Source organism: Phoca vitulina, unplaced genomic scaffold (assembly GCF_004348235.1).
Source record: "Phoca vitulina isolate PV1807 unplaced genomic scaffold, GSC_HSeal_1.0 scaffold51, whole genome shotgun sequence".
NCBI classification, from domain to species: domain Eukaryota; kingdom Metazoa; phylum Chordata; class Mammalia; order Carnivora; family Phocidae; genus Phoca; species Phoca vitulina.
Window position 1 is genome coordinate 8,663,768 of NW_022589754.1, and position 17,217 is coordinate 8,680,984.

Genomic DNA, 17,217 nt, shown 5'->3' on the forward strand with positions numbered 1-17,217 from the left:
ATTTAAGTCCACAATGATCTCAAAATAAAAAAAAATTTACAAAATCAATAAAACAGTGAATTGATGTGAACTTCAGGCTACCACCAACAGAGATAGTAACTAGAAAATAAAGGAAAGAAAGAAACTTTAGTGGGCTAAGTGATGAGTTCAGTTCGGGTATATTTTTCCTGAAATGTCCATATTGTATTCTTCACTTACCTTCACATATTTAGACTTTTTACCTTCTTAAATATGCAACCTAAAGATTTTGGTGTCTATGTGAGCATCTTCAAGTCATTTTGTTTCATACTGCAATATATAAATGTATCAAATCAGAGGCACCTGCATGGCTCAGTCAGTTAAGCCTCCTATTCCTGATTTCTGCTCAGGTCATGATCTCAGAGTCGTGAGATCAAGCTCCACGTTGGGCTCTGTTCTGGGCATGGAGCCTGCTTAAGATTCTCTCCCTCTCCCTCTGCCCCTGCCTACCACTTGCATGCTCTCTCTCTAAAAAAAAACCAAAAAGTATCAAATCAATATGTTATACGCTTTAAACTTACACAATGTTATAGAGCAATTCTACCTCAATTAAAAAAAAAAACATTTTCTTAGAATTTGAGGTTAAAATTTTTGTCTTGTTTTTATACAACAAAATGGTTTATGCACAAAACAAAATAATGAAGCTCTAACAGAATATACTTTTTCAGGCTGCAAATGTAGTTGGAGTTGGACTGTTTGGAGAAACTGGCATAGTAACCACACCAGCAACTGTACCAGCAGTAGTACCAATGCTCCATGAAGTTGAAAACAAAGTTCCTGCCAAATTGGCATCATCTTGCATTGCTATTCAATGGGAGGAACCTGATTGTCATGGCTCTCCAATCACTGGATATAACATTGAATATGGAGACAGAAAAATTCTGACTGTTGAAAAAGTAACAGAGTGTCTTCTAAAAAATCTACAGCCTGATACCACATACAAGTAAGCTGCTTGTATCTTACTTTGGGTAGATGAAGTTTTTCTGAGAATTTTGAACAAATCTACATTTCTTTGTTTTATATTATCTACACATTTTTGGAAAGAGAATTTTACTATTTTAGAAGTATCTGGCATTACTAAAAGCCAGTTTCTCCTCATCAAAAATTGTCAATACTGATAATGCAAATTCAAGATTTTGGCCTCAAAAATTTGTCTATAATAATCAGTATAATATGATGGTCAATATCTTTTCATAGGGTGACTAGGGGCATAGTTTAAATGTAGAAATTTATTTTCCTTTCTAAATCCAAATTAATAGTTTAATTTTTTTTCTTACCACTAGAATCAGAATTCAAGCTATCAATCATTATGGACTAAGCCCTTTTAGCCAATCAATAAGAACCAAAACCAAACCACTACCACTTGATCCTCCTCATCTTGATTGTGTGCTCTATGGACACCAGAGCCTCAGACTGAAATGGGGTAGCTCTTCAAGCAAAGGATTACTTTCCAACCTTATAAGCTACAATTTGTTAATAGGAGATCGATCTGGGAGGTAAGCTATATGTACTATTTAACATGTATTCTAATAAAAATGTTTTAAAATTTCCTATCTTAAACATATAATCCAAAGCGGTTTCAATGAACTGATAGATGTGAAAGCAGTACATTATCATGTTAGTTTCTTAAATTCCTACTGATAATTTAGCTATTTTTGTTCTTCCAAAACACTTCTTCCTTTATATAACACACATTAATAACAAGGAATAGAAGTTACAAAAGGAATATGAAAGCCAGCACCTTGCCATTATGATATATACAATCTGATTTTTTTTTCCTTTTGTGTTGTACCCACCAGGCTTCAAGTTGATTTATTTAGGCTTTCCTGAGGACCCAGTTTCAAGTCTAGAGTTACTTGTACTTAAGTGAACTTTGATTAATAGTATTGCTTCTCCCATCTTGATTCCCAATCCCAGATTTTCTATCATTTACCATGGACCTTGTCAGACTCACAAAGTGCACAGACTGAGTGAATATACGCAATACAAATTTAAAATCCAAGCATGTAATGAAGCTGGTGAGGGACCACTGTCTGGTATCTATACTTTCACTACAACCAAAACTCCACCAGCCGCACTTAAAGGTAAGTATTATAAGCCAGACAATAAAGGTTGCATTAATATGAGCTCCAATAGCTCATATATAAAATTCTGCAGTACGGTCTATTTTAAATGTTGAACAATAGCAGAAGACTCTAGTACTTAATTATGGATTCAAGGTGCAATTTAGAATTTAATAAGACTCCAAAAATTATGTTTTACTTTTTAAAAAGTTTTTATTTAAATTCATTAGTTAACGCACAGTATACTATTAGTTTCAGGTGTACAATATAGTGATTCAACACTTCCATACAACCCCAGTACTCATCACAAGTACACTCCTTAATCCCCATGACCTATTTAATCCATCACCCCACCCACCTCCCTTCTGGTAACCACCAGTTTGTACTCTATAGTTAAGAGCCTGTTTCTTCATTTAATTCTCACTTTTTTTCCTTTGCTCATTTATTTTGTTTCTTAAATTCCACGTATTTGTGAAATATGGTATTTGCCTTTCTCTGACACTTATTTGGCTTGGCATAATACTCTCTAGCTCCATCCACATCTTTGCAAATGGCAAGATTTCATTCTTGTTGTGGCTGAATAATATTCCACTGTAAATATATACCACTTCTTTATCCATTCATCAAATGATGGACATTTGGGTTGTTTCCATAATTAGGCTATTGTAGATAATGCTGTGATACACATCAAGGTGTATGTATCCCTTTGAATTAGTATTTTTGTATTCCTTGGGTAAATACCTAGTACTGCAAATGCTGGATCATAATGCAGTTTTTTTTCACTTTATTTAAATTTTGTTAGTTAACATACAGTACAATATTGGTTTCTGGAGTAGAGTTCAGTGATTCATTACTTACATACAACACCCAGTGCTCATCACAAGTGCCCTCTTTAATACCCATCACCCATCTAGCCCATCCTCCACTCACCTCCCTCCATCAACCCTGAGTTTGTTCTCTATCATTGAGAGTCACTTATGGCTTATTTCCCTCTCTCCTTTTTTTTCTTTTCCCCCTTCCCATATGTTCATGTTTTCTGTCTTAAATTCTACATATGAGTGAGATCACATGGTATTTGTCTTTCTCTGACTGACTTATTTTACTAAGCATAATACACTTTAGCTCCATCCACGTCATTGCAAATGGCAAGATTTCATTCTTTTTGATGGCAGAATAATATTCCATTGTATAATATACCACTTCTTATTTATCTATTTATCAGTCAATGGACATTTGGGCTCTCTCCACAGTTTGGCTATTGTTGATAATGCTGCTATAAACAGTGGGTTGCACATATCCCTTCAAATCTGTATTTTGTATCCTTTGGGTAAATACCTACTAGTACAATTGCTGGATTGTGGGGCGCCTGGGTGGCTCAGTCATTAAGCGCCTGCCTTCGGCTCAGGTCATGATCCCAGGGTCCTGGGATCCAGCCCCGCATCGGCCTCCTTGCTCTGCGGGAAGCCTGCTTCTCCCTCTCCCACTCCCCCTGCTTGTGTTCCCTCTCTCGCTGTGTCTCTCTCTGTCAAATAAATAAATAAAATCTTAAAAAAAAAAAAATGCTGGATTGTAGGGTAGTTCTATTTTTTAACTTTTTGAGGAACCCCCAAACTGTTCTCCAGAGTGGTTGCACCAGTTTCCATTCCCACCAAGTGCAAGAGGGTTCCCCTTTCTCCACATGCTCACCAACACTTATTGTTTCTTGTGTTAATTTTAGACAATCTGACCAGTTGTTTCTTGTGTTGTTGATTTTAGCCATTCTGTCAGACGTGGTGTGATATCTCATTGTAGTTTTGATTTGAATTTCCCTGATAATCAGTAATGTTGAGCAACTTTTCATATGCCTATTGGCCATCTGTATGTCTTCTTTGGAAAAATGTCTACTAATTTCTGCTCATTTTTAATTAGATTATTCATTTTTTTATATGTTGAGCTTCATAAGGTATTTATATATTTTGGATATTAACCCTTTATCGAATATGTCATTTGCAGATATCGTCTCCCACTCAGTAAGCTGCCTTTTAGTTTTGTTGTTTCCTTTACTGTGCAGAAGCTTTTTATTTTGATGAAGTCCGAATAGCTTATTTTTAATTTTGTTTCACTTGCCTCAGAAGACATCTAGAAAGAAGTTGCCACAGCTGATGTCAAAGAGATTACTGCCTGTTTTTTCCTCTAGGATTTTTATGATTTCCTCTCTCACATTTAGGTCTTTAAATCATTTTGAATTCATTTTTGTGTATGGTATAAGAATATGGTCCAGTTTCATTCTTTTGGATGTTGCTGTCCAATTGTCCCAACACCATTTGTTGAAGAGACTTTTTCCCACTGGATATTCTTTCCTGCTTTGTGAAAGATTAATTGACCAAATTTCATTTGGTCATTGACCAATTTTCATTTCTGGGTATTCTACTCTGTTCCATTTACCTGTGTGTTTATCTTTGTGCTAGTACCAAACTGTTTTGATCACTACAGCTCTGTAGTATAATTTTAAATCTGGGATTGTGATACCTCCAGCATTGCTTTTCTTCTTCAAAATTGCTTTGGCAATTCAGGGTCTTTCATGGTTCCATACAAATTGGAGGATTGTTCATTCTAGCTCTGTGAAAAAATGCGGTGGTATTTTGATAGGGATTGCATTAAATGTGTAGATTGCTTTGGGTAATATAGACATTTTAACAGTATTTTTTCTTCTAATCCATGAGCATGGAATGTCTTTCCATTTCTTTGTGTCCTCTTCAGTTTTTTTCATTAATGTTTTACAGTTCTCAGAGTACAGGTCTTTCATCTCTTTGGTTAGGTTTATTCCTAGGTATTTGATGGTTTTTAGTGCAATTATAAATGGAACGGATACCTTAATTTCTCTTCTGCTGCTTCATTATTGGTGTATAGAAATGCAACAGATTTCTGTACATTGACTTTGTATCCTGTAACTTTTCTGAATTTGTATATCAGTTCTAGCAAATTTTTGGTGGATTCTTCTGGATTTTATGTATAAAGTATCATGTTATCTGCAAAGAGTAAGAGTTTTACTTTTTCCTTGCTGCTTTGGATGGCTTTTATTTCTTTTTGTTTTCCACTGCTGAGGCTGGGACTTGCAGTACTATGTTAAATAACAGTGGTGAGAGTGGACATTCCTGTCTTCTTCCTGACCATAGCAGAAAAGCTCTCAATTTTTCCCCATTGAGGAGAATATTAGCTCTGTGTTTTTCATATATAACCTTTATTATGTTGAGGGATGTTCCCTCTAAATCTACTTTATTCAGGGCATTTATCACAAATAGATGTATTTTGTCAAATGCTTTTTATACATCCATTGAAATAATCATATGATTCTTATCCTTTCTTTGATTAATGTGGTGTATCACAATGATTGATTTGGGAATATTGAGCCACACTTGCAACACAGGAATAAACCCCACTTGATTGTACTAAATGATTTTTTTAATGTGTACTTGGACTTAGTTTCCTAGTATTTTTTGAGAATTTTTGCATCCATGTTCATGAGGGATATTGACCTGTAGTTCTCTTTTTTAGTGGAGTCTTTCTCTGGTTTTAGTATCAGGGTACTGCTGGTTTCAAAGAATGAGTTTGGAAGTTTTCCTTCCTTTTCTGTTTTTTTTTAGAATAGTTTAAGAAGAAGAACTCTTCCCTAAATGTTTGATAGAATTCATCTGTGAAGCCATCTGGCCTGGACGTTTGTTTGTTGGGAGTTTTTTGATTATTGATTCAATTTTATTGGTTATTGGCCTGCTCAAGTTCTCTATTTCTTCCTGTTTTGGTTTTCGTAGTTTGTGTTTCTAGTAATTTATCCATTTCATCCAGGTTGTCCAATGTGCTGGAATATAGTTTTTCATAATATTGTCTTACAGTTGTTTGTATTTCTGTAGTGTTGGGTTATTTCTCATTTGTGATTTTAGGTATTTGGGTCTTTCTCTTTTCTTTTTGATAAGACTGACTAGGGGTTTATCAATTTTATTAATTTTTTTCAAAAAAATCAGCTCCTGGTTTCACTGATCTGTTCTACTGTTTTTTAGATTCTATATCATTTATTTTTGTTCTAATCTTTATTATTTCCTTCCTTCTGGCTTTAGGCTTTGTGTGTTGTTCTTTTTCTGGTTCCTTTAGCTGTAAGGTTAGGTTGTTTATTTGCTTCTTGAAGTAGGCCTTATTGCTATATACTTCCCTCTCATCACCACTTTTGCTTCATCCCAAAGGTTTTGGACCACTGTGTTTTCATTTTCATTTATTTCCATGTATTATTTCTTCTTTGATTTCCTGTTTGGCCCTTTGTTTAACTTCTATGTATCTGTGATCTTTCCAATTTTTTTTCTTTTTTTTTTTAATTTTATTATGTTATGTCACCATACAATACATCATTAGTTTTTTATGTGGTGATCCACGTTCCATTGTTTTCGTATAACACCCAGTGCTCCATGCAGTACGTGCCCTCCTTAATAGCCATCACCGGGCTAACCAATACCCCCTCCCCCCTCCCCTCTAAAATTCTCAGTTTGTTTACCAGAGTCCATAGTCTCTCATGGTTCATCTCTCCCTCCGAAATCCGCCCCCTTCATTTTTCCCTTCCTTCTCCTAATGTCCTCCATGCTATTCCTTATGTTCCACAAATAAGTGAAACCATATGATAATTGACTTTCTCCTTGACTTATTTCACTTAGCATAATCTCCTCCAGTCCCATCCATGTTGATGTAAAAGTTAGGTATTCATCCTTTCTGATGGCTGAGTAATATTCCATTGTATATATGGACCACATCTTCTTTATCCATTCATCTGTTGAAGGGCATCTCGGCTCTTTCCAAATTTTTTTCTTGTGGTTGACTTAAAGTTTCTTAGCGTTGTGGTCAGAAAGAAATGCATAGTATGATCTCAATCTTTTTGTGCTTCTTGAGGCCTGATTTGTGACCTAGTATCTAATCTATTTGGCTAATGTCCCATATGCACTTGAAAAGAATGTGTGTTCTGCTGCTTTAGGGTGGAATGTTCTGAATATATCTGTTAAGACCATCTGGTCCAGTGTGTCATTCACAGCCATTGTTTCCTTATTGATTTTCTGCTTAGACGATCTGCCCATTGATGTACATGGAGTGTTAAAGTCCCCTACTATGATTGTATTATTATCAATTAGTTCCTTTATGTTTGTTATTGGTTTGTGTATTTGGGTGATCCCATGTTGGGGCATATTTTCAAATGTTAGATCTTCTGTTGGATTGTCCCCTTTATTATGATATACTGCCCTTCTTTATCACTTCTTTTTTTTTTTTTTTTTTTTTTTTTAAAGATTTTATTTATTTATTTGAGAGAGAGAATGAGATAGAGCATGAGAGGGGGGAGGGTCAGAGGGAGAAGCAGACCCCCTGCCGAGCAGGGAGCCCGATGCGGGACTCGATCCCGGGACTCCAGGATCATGACCTGAGCCGAAGGCAGTCGCTTAACCAACTGAGCCACCCAGGCGCCCCTCTTTATCACTTCTTACAGTCTTTATTTTAATGTCTAGTTTGTCCAGTAAAATTATTGCAACTCTGGCTTTCCTTTGACATACATTTGCATGATATATGTTTCTCCATCCCCTCGCTTTCAATCTGCAGGTGTGCTTATGCCTAAAATGAGTCTCTTGGGATGCGTGAGTGACTCAGGCGGTTAAGCATCTGCCTTCGATTCAGGTCATGATCCCAGGGTCCTGGAATCAAGCCCCGTGTTGTGTTCCCTGTTCAGCGGGGAGCCTGCTTCTCCCTCTCCCTCTGCCCCTCCCCCTGCTCATGTTCTCTCTCTCTCTGATAAATAAGTAAAATCTTTTTAAATTTTTTTAAAAAATAAAATGAGTCTCTTATAGGCAGCATATCAATGGGTCTTGTGTTTTTTATCCATTCTGACACCCTATGTCTTTTGATTGGAGCATTTAATCCATTCACATTCAAAGCAATTATTGATACATATGTATTTATTGCCATTTTATTACTTGTTTTGTTGTTGTTTCTGGAGATTTTCTTTGATCCTTTCCTATCTTTGTCACTTTTGGTCTTTCCTTTCCATTCAATGAGTGGAAAATATTTAATATTTCTTGCAGGGCTGTTTAGTGGTCATGAACTCCTTTGTTTATCTGGGAAACTCTTTATCTCTCCTTCTATTCTGAATGACAGCCTTGCTGGGTAGAGTACCCTTACTTGGGTAGGGTATTCTTGCCTGCAGATTTTTCCCATTCAGTACTTTGAATATACCATACCACTCCATTCTCACTTGCCAAGTTTCTGTTGAGAAACCTCCAGCTAGCCTTATGGGTCTTCCCTTATAAGTTAAGGACTTCTTTTGTCTTCCTGCTTTTAATTTTTTTATCACTATATTTTGCAAATTTCAATACAGTATCTCTTGGTGTTGGCCTTTTTTTTTTTTGATGGGAGTTCTCTGTGCTCCTGGATCTGGATGTCTGTTTCTTTCCCCAGTTTAGGGATGTTTTCAGCTATTATTTATTTCCTCAAATAAATTTTCTGCCCCCTTTTCTCTCTCTTCTTCTGGGACTCCTATCATACATATGTTACTACATTTGATGGAGTCAGTGAGTTCCCTAAGTCTATTTTCTTGCTCCATAATTCTTCTCTCTTTTGTTCAGTTTCATTATTTTCCATTACTTTGTCTTCTAGGTCATTAATTCATTCCTGCGCTTCTTGTAGCCTGCTGTTTATTGCACTAAGCCTCTTTCCAAGCTCATTTATTGCATTCTTTCTCTCTGATTTATTCTTTTTAAACTCTTTTATCTCTGTGGTAAGGGCCTCCCTGATGTCTTCTACTGTTTTCCCAAGTCCAGTAAGTATCTTGTTGCTTTTTAAAATTTTTTGTTTCTTTAAATTCTCTATCAGGCATGTTACTTATATCTGTTTCCCTTAGATCTCTTGCCGTGGCCTTATCTTGTTCTTTCACTTGGGATAAATTCCTCCATCGTAGCATTTTGTCTAAGTCTCTTCCTTCTTCTCTGTGTTAGAAAAGCCACTTATGTTTCCTGCTCCTGAAAGTAATGGCTTTATGAGGAAGAGGTCACATGGTGTCCAGGACCTGGCAATTCAGGAACCATCTCTGGTGTGTGCTGTGTGTGCTCTACTGTTGTGTTTTGTCTGCTCTATCCTTCGGGCCAGTCACCTGCAGAGGCTCTCCTTGCCTTGTCTGGGCAGTGTTTGGGCTCTGGCTTGAATGTGGTGTTAACTAGGTGTGCTCTGATATTCTTGTGAAATGAGACCTGATACTAACTTCCACTAGAACTGAGGCCCTGCAGAACTCTCAGGTTGGGAGACATGGTGTGGGCAGAGGTTTGTGCTGGTCTTCTAGGAGAGGGGGCTGCCACACTGGGACTGAAACAAGCTTGACTGAGAAGAGCAGAACTGCCAGAGCATACGGGCATGGGACTTGGTGCAAGCAAGTTAGGCAGCCAGTATAGGTGGCTCTGTGTTTATGCTTAGGCCAGGGAGGGAAATGGTACCAGCCAGCTGCTTTGTTCACTGAGAGGTATCTCCATAAACACTGCCTCTCTAAGAAGCACTCCAAGAAGAGTGAATAATCTCCCCTCCATGAGTCCCAGGCATTCTTCAGATCCCTGTTTCCTCACTGTATACCCCTGGGTTGTTTGCCTGCATTTTCTCCAAGAGCAGAGCTCTATCCCAGCCAAGGCCACCAACCTTTAAAACTCCAGGCTTTAAGACTCACTGGTTGCAAGAACTCACGAAATTCAGCCCCTCTTGTTTTCCAACCCAGTGGTTATGGGGAAACAGTCTCCTTGTGCAGTGCCCTGTGTGCCCCTCTCTCTCTCACCCTTCTCCACAACCAGGCAACCTCCTCTCCACGGCAGCCGGGATCCATTTCTCCCCTAAATCATGTCTCTACACTTCCTACCTTCTTCAATGTGGCCTCTTCTCTCCCTTTAGTTGTGGAGTTTGTTCCATCAGTCTTCAGGTCAATTTCTGGGGTATTTAGGGTAATTTGACAGTTATCCAGTAGTGTTAGTGGGACATGACAGGCCTAGGGTCCTACTACTCTGCCCCCAAAATCATATTTAAAAAATATCTTTGAAATCAACTAATTCAGCCAATCACTCTACCACCACAGCCACTTTTTAAGAGAAAGAAGTGAATTCCCTAAATGGTAAGTAACGTAACTAAAGAACACTGTGAGCCAGCAGCAGAGCCAAAATAGGAATGGTAGGCTCCTGATCCCCATGATAGTTCTCCTTCCACTTTGTCATGATATCCATTCCTTGCTCATCTCACATGTTCTCAAATGGATTAAAACACACACACACAAAAAACATCAGTTGATAGATATAATTATACTGATTAAAGCTAAAAAATATACTTAGTATATGGTACATATTCGTACATATTTAGTACAAATTTGTAACTTCATATTTGGTAATTAGTACATAGTTGGTAATTTCTGAAACTGATTTTAATCTCCCTATTTGAACAGTGAAATAGACTGCTTTCTATAATACATAACAAGGTCAACTTACAGTCATGAAAGCTCAAGCTTTGAGCATTTTTCCTTCTCATCTGTGAAATGCAGTTGTTCCAATCTTTCCACACAAGTCCAATCACTATTATGAAGTAGTCTGTTTTCAGTGAAAAGCTAACTGGAACATACTGGAATTAAACATGACTTAGACCACAATAATTCCTTGTTCTCTTCTTATATATTTAAGACCCATTTTCCTGAAATGTAGAGAGACTAATAACATAAATAAAGACCCTGCCCTCCTTTCCTCGCACAGTTGCTGTGATCCTAAAATAAAATTATTAACGTATGTGGGGCGCTTGGGTGGTACAGTCAGTTGAGCATCGGACTCTTGGTTTCAGCTCAGGTCATGATCTCAGAGTCGTGGGATTGAGCCCCACATCAGGCTCCATGCCTAGCCCAGAGTCTGCTTAGGATTCTCTCCCCTCTCCCTCTGCCCCTCCTCCCTGCTCTAATAAATAAATAAAATCTTTTTAAAAATCGTTAATGTATGTGAAATGCTTCCAAATGTATGATGCACCATATAAATACAATGCAAAAGATTATACCAGTAGGGATTAAACAATAGTAATAAAACTCATAATAAGGTCTTACTAACAAACAAACACGCATTATTGACAGTTTTAAGTTCTTAAAGTTTTTATTGCAATCATTCAGATGCTTGATGGTATTGCAAAGGGCTTTATAATAAGAACAATAACTATATATTTCTTAGATTAAGTGTACATGGACTGCCTTTTAATCATCATGGAAAATTGTATCAGAATTCAACATATTCAAGATCATCTAGGAAAAATGAAACCCTCTAAACTGAAATTCTCTTTTTCTAGCACCTAAATTACAGCATGTGAACAGCAATATTTGTGAGATCAAATGGGAGTCTTTGGGGCCAATAAAAGGAGATCCCATTGTTTACAGTCTTCAACTCATCAGTCAAAAAGGAACTGACCTGGTAAATTCTTGCAAATTTAGTCTTTAAAATTTTATAATTTTATATTCTACTGGTAATTGAGCTCCTGTTGAGGAGTAAGATACCCTTTTAGAATGTTTAAAGTGATGAAATCTTATCCAAAAGTCCTACCTTCTCCCTAATGCTTTATGTACATATTATTTTGGGACAATTTGATTATTCATTCAATTAACATATTACTATTGAATGATTTGATATTTCTAGGTTTCACTGATCACATGCACAACTCACTCCAAACCAAATGCAATTAAAGTTTAACAATTATAAGTCTTTGTTATTTCTTACACTGGACAAAATTACCTAACAGTACTGGGTCCTCATGATATTAGAGACTGTAAGCATAAACTTTTAGTTTTGCTTTGAATATATTTATGAGGTGAATGGATTAATTCATAATTTTCTTGTTGTCAAAAACTATACCATATTTTTTTATTTGGTAAGAAAATAAAATTTTCGGGCGCCTGGGTGGCTCAGTTGGTTAAGCGACTGCCTTCGGCTCAGGTCATGATCCTGGAGTCCCTGGATCGAGTCCCGCATCGGGCTCCCTGCTCGGCAGGGAGTCTGCTTCTCCCTCTGACCCTCCCCCTCTCATGTGCTTGCTCTCTCTCATTCTCTCTCTCTCAAATAAATAAATAAAAAATCTTTAAAAAAAAAAAAAAAAAAAAAAAAGAAAAGAAAATTTTCATTTTGTCTCATTTTTCTTTAGATATATAAAGGACCAAACACTTCATTCTCCTTTTCCAACTTTGTGACAAATGCACATTATCGCTTCAAGGTCTGTGCTGGACGCCAATATCAGAATTCTGCTGGGATACAAGAGCTCTGGGGACGATATAGCCCCAGCGTTCTCTTCTCAACGCATAAGCGACATCCAGGGCCTGGAAAAGGTGGTGGAGGAAAGAGGGGAAGCAGCACTGGTGAAGAGAAAGATGAAAAGCCCAGGATAGAAATGAGTGATGATACATTTGTTCTAATCCTTGTGATAGGATTTGCACTAGTTGCTATTCTGTGTGCTGTTATAATTCAACATTTTCTAATCAACTAATGTATTTTTACGCATTTTACCTTTTTAGGAATTTCTAAAACAAATTACATCAAATATAGAAATTGCTAGATACATCTCAATTCTTACTTTAAATCTCATTTGGTAGAAACCCTTGCAAACATTTATCTGACAATAAAAGAACTGCCTTACACTCAAGAAATTCACTGTGACAATAGAAGAGATTTTATAAGGAAACAGGTCTATTTTAAATTTGAGAATGTTAGCAACAAAAACACTTCCACTATTATGTAAAACTATCTAAAACCTCTCATGAAAGCTATTCTCTGCCTTAATTTTTCTAAATAATATTTTGCAAATTTTTGAGAATTATGAGAGGATAACAGCATTTGGGAATTTTATTCAGAAGAAAGTGGGAAAAATCAATTCTATATGTCAACTTACATTCATATGAAATAATAAAAACATATCTACCAACTGTCTGTACTGTAATTTTTTCAAAGTAATATATTCAGCTGTTTAGCTTGTACCATGATAATTACTTTGATAGTGGGTAAATAGTAACTTATTGGCATTTTGTGTGTAGAAGCTGGAAAGTGGGGAGCCATTTTATACTATTCTAAACTCTTTAAAATACACTCAGTGATGGTTACCCTGTAATCACAATGATTAAACATACATATAATGACTCATATTTGTACATCGTATATTAAAATGATTTCTTCTGGTGAGAGACAGACCAGCACACAGGGGAGCTGGTGAGGAAAATGAATCCCCATAGCAGTTGGCTTGGATAGTGAGAGGAGCCAAATTCTGTGGTTTGGTGCAACCAGCAGGACTTGAAGCCTAGAGTGTTAAAGGTCAGTGGGCTTGGCTGGGATAGAGCCTAGAGGGCAGTATACTGCTCTGGAAAAAAAGGCAGGTAAACAACCTGTGGATACACAGTGTGAAAACAGCGATCTGAAGAGTGCCTAGGGCACACAGTGGGGAGGTTATTCACTCATCTCAGAGGCCATCCAAGAGAGTGTTCACAGAGACCCCTCCAGCAAAAAAGGGACTGTCAGGCATCATTTTCCTATACATAAGCACAGGGCCACCTGTGGAAACCAGCACAGCACTGATACTTGCTACCTAACTTGCTTACACAGAGTCCTGCCCCCCGCACGCTCCCACGGAATGCCCCCTCCCAGTCATGCTTGCCTCCGTCCCAGCACAGTAGGCCCCATCCCCCAGAAGACCAGCCAAACCTCTGCTCATGCCACATCTCCCAACATAGGAGTTTTGCAGAGCCAGGTGACATCTCACTTCACAAACAGACCAGAGTATACCTAGTTTAAACGTGCCACATTCAGGCCAGGGACCAAACACTGCCCACAACAGGCAAAGAGACTCTGCAAATGATTGGCCTGAAGGATAAAGCAGCCAAGACAAAACAGCACCGCAAACACAGCACCCATTGGAGACACTCTCAAAAGTGCCAGGCCCTGGGGGACAGGGGACACTACACAGCAGGGCACTACAGGACCTCTTCTTCATAAAGCTATTACCCTCCAAGAACAGGAGATAAAGCTGACTTTCCTAACACAGAGGAAAAAGGCACAAAAACTTAAACAAAATGAGAAGACAGAGAAATTTATCCCAACTGAAAGAACAGGACAAGGCCATGGCCAGTGATCTAAATGAAGCAGATAAAAGTAACATACCCGATAGAGAATTTAAAGTAATGATCTTAAGGATACTCACCGGACTTGAGAAGAGTGGAAGACATGAGTGAGACCCTTTACACAGAGATAAGAAATAACAGGGAAGGGGTGCTTAGGTGGCTCAGTCAGTTGGGCATCTGCCTTCAGCTCAGGTCATGATCCCGGGCTCCTGGGATCGAGCCCCATATCGGGCTCCCTGCTCAGTGGGGAGTCTGCTTCTCCCTCTCCCTCTGCCCCTCCCTGCCTGGCTCAACTGTCTCACACTCTCACTCTCACTCTAAAATAAATAAAATCTTAAAAAAAAAATAACATGGCAGAGATAAAGGGTTCAATAAACAAGATGAGAAACACACACTAGACAAACTATAAGAGACTCTTAATCATAGGAAACAAACTGAGGGTTACTGCAGGGGAGGGAGTGGGAGGATGAGATAACTGGATGATGAACATTAAAGAGGGCATGTGATGTAATGAACACTGGGTGTTACATAAGACTGATGAATCACTGAACTCTACCTCTGAAACTAATAATATATTCTATATTAATTAACTGAATTTAAATTAAAAAAGTTTTTAAAAAGATGAGAAACACACTTGATGGAATGAACAGCAGGATGCAAGAAACAGAGGAAGAAATTAGTAACCTAGGAGACAGAGTAATGGAAAGTAATCAAGCTGAACAAGAGAAAAAAAGCAATTATACAACATGAAAATAGACAGGGAACTCAGTGAGTCCATGAAACATAACAACACTCATATTTTAGGAGTCCCAGAAGAAGAAAGAGAAAGGGGCACAGAAAATTTATTTGAAGAAACAATAGCTGAAAACTTCCCTCATCTGGGGAGGGTAACATATCCAGATCCAGGAGGCACAAAGAACTCCCATCACAATCAACAAAAGCAAATGCACACCAAGACATACCATAATGAATTAGCAAAATATAGTGATAAAGAAAAAAATTTAAAAGAGGAAGATAAAAGAAGACAGTGAGTTACAAAAGAAAACCCGTAAGGCTAGCAAGGGATTTCTCAGCAGAAAATTTCCAAATCAGAAGAGAGTGGCATGATATAGTCAAAGTGCTGAGTGGGAAAAATCTGTAGCCAAGAATACTCTTCCAGCAAGGCTATCATTCAGAATAAAGAGACAAAGAGTTTCTCAGACAAACAAAAACGTAAAAAGTTCATGACTACTAATACAGCCCTGCAGGAAATATTAAAGGTGATTATTTGAGTGGAAAGGAGAGAACAAAACTAACAGTATAAAAGTAGAAAACACAAAGGTAGTGAAAATGAATATTTCTATAAAAAATCAGTCAAGGAACTCACAAAATAAAAGGATATAAAATATAACAACATATACCTAAAACGTGAGGAGGAGTAAAGAATGGGTTCAAACTTAAATGACCATCAACTTAACATAGACTGCTATATGCACAAAAGGTTATATACAAACCTAATGGTAACCATATATCAAAAACCACAAATAAATATGCAAATAAATCCAGAGAAAGAAATCCAAATATATCACCAAAGAAAATCAGCAAACTATAAAAGACAAGAAAGGATCAGAGAAAATCTCCAGAAAGACAAAACAAGTAATAAAATGGCAATAGATACTCACCTATTAATAATTACTTTGAATGTAAATGGACTAAACACTCCAATCAAAAGACAGAGGGTGTCAGAATGGATTAAAAAAACAAGGCCCATCTATATGCTGCCTACAAGAGACTCATTTTAGATGTAAAGACACCTTTAGATTTAGAAACATTTATCATGCAAATGGATGTCAAAAGAAAGCTGGAGTAGCAAAGGTTATGTCGGACAAACTAGACTTTTTTGTACTTGTGTTGTTTTTATCCTGCTTTGGTGTCAGAGTAGTACTGGCCTCACAGAATGATTTTGAGTGTGTTCCCTCTATTCTACTATTTATAAGATTTGGATAAAGATTGTAATTAATTATTTTTTGAAATGTTTGACAGAATTCTCCAATGAAACCATGTAGTCTTGGGCTTTTTTGTGCTAGGAGATTTTTCAGTCCTAAGTCAACTTTCATTCTTGTTATTGGTCGAAGATGATTCCCCACTTCTTAGATTCAAGATTCATGATTCAATCTTGGTAATTTGTGCATTTTTAGGAATTATCTGGTTTTTTCCTAAGTTATCTGATTTGCATTTTTAGGAATTATCTGTTTTTTTTCTAAGTTATCTGATTTGTTAAATGTTTATAGTAATCTCTTATCTCACTATGTATTTCTGTGATATCTGTTGTAATGTTTTCTCTTCCATTTCTCATTTTGGTTTTTGAGCCTTCTCTCTTTTTTCCTCAGTTAATGTAGCTAAAGCATTGCCAAATTTGTTTATTTTTTTGAAAAACTGGTCCTTACTTTCAATGTTATGTTATTGTTTACTCTGGTCTCTATTTTTTTTATTTCTGATTTTTCCTTGTTATTTCCTTCCTCTACTAAATTTCAGCTACCTTTCTTCTTTTTCTAGTTCCTTGTGGTGTAATGTGTTTTTTTCTTAATACTAGCATTTATAGCATAAATTTCACTCTAGCATCTACTTTTGCTGCACCCCATAGGTTTTGGAATATTATGTTTTCTTTTTCTTTTGTTTTGAGACATATTTTGATTTGCCATTTGATTTCTTATTTGGCCCACTGCTTGTGCAGGACTCTGTTTTTAGTATTTACATATTAAATATTTAGTATTTTAAAAAAGGGAAAGCTGTCATGAAAATTAAAAAGATAATGACGGGTCAAAAAAAAGACAATTTGATTCAGAGTTTATGTTACTTGAAGCTGAGGACAATCTAACCAATACAATTTCCACACATAGAGGAGGCAATCAGGTGTTTTAATTTGAATCAAAATTTGGTTTTTATGAGCTTATCTGCAAAAGTCTTCACCATGCTTCCAAAAGTTAAAAAATATATTATTACCTAGAG

At 37.0% G+C, this 17,217-nt stretch overlaps 1 protein-coding gene across 1 annotated transcript in view; it reads left to right on the plus strand.

The window, feature by feature from the left end:
* Positions 1-12,608, plus strand: part of LOC116621848 (fibronectin type III domain containing protein 3C1-like) — a 52,706-nt gene extending 40,098 nt beyond the window's left edge. Inside the window, exons 19-23 of the mRNA XM_032387864.1 lie at positions 687-961; positions 1,302-1,514; positions 1,936-2,102; positions 11,424-11,545; positions 12,270-12,608. Of these exons, the coding sequence (XP_032243755.1) occupies positions 687-961; positions 1,302-1,514; positions 1,936-2,102; positions 11,424-11,545; positions 12,270-12,608 (1,116 nt within the window). The remainder of the gene's footprint in view (positions 1-686; positions 962-1,301; positions 1,515-1,935; positions 2,103-11,423; positions 11,546-12,269) is intronic.
* Positions 12,609-17,217: the final 4,609 nt, after the last annotated feature.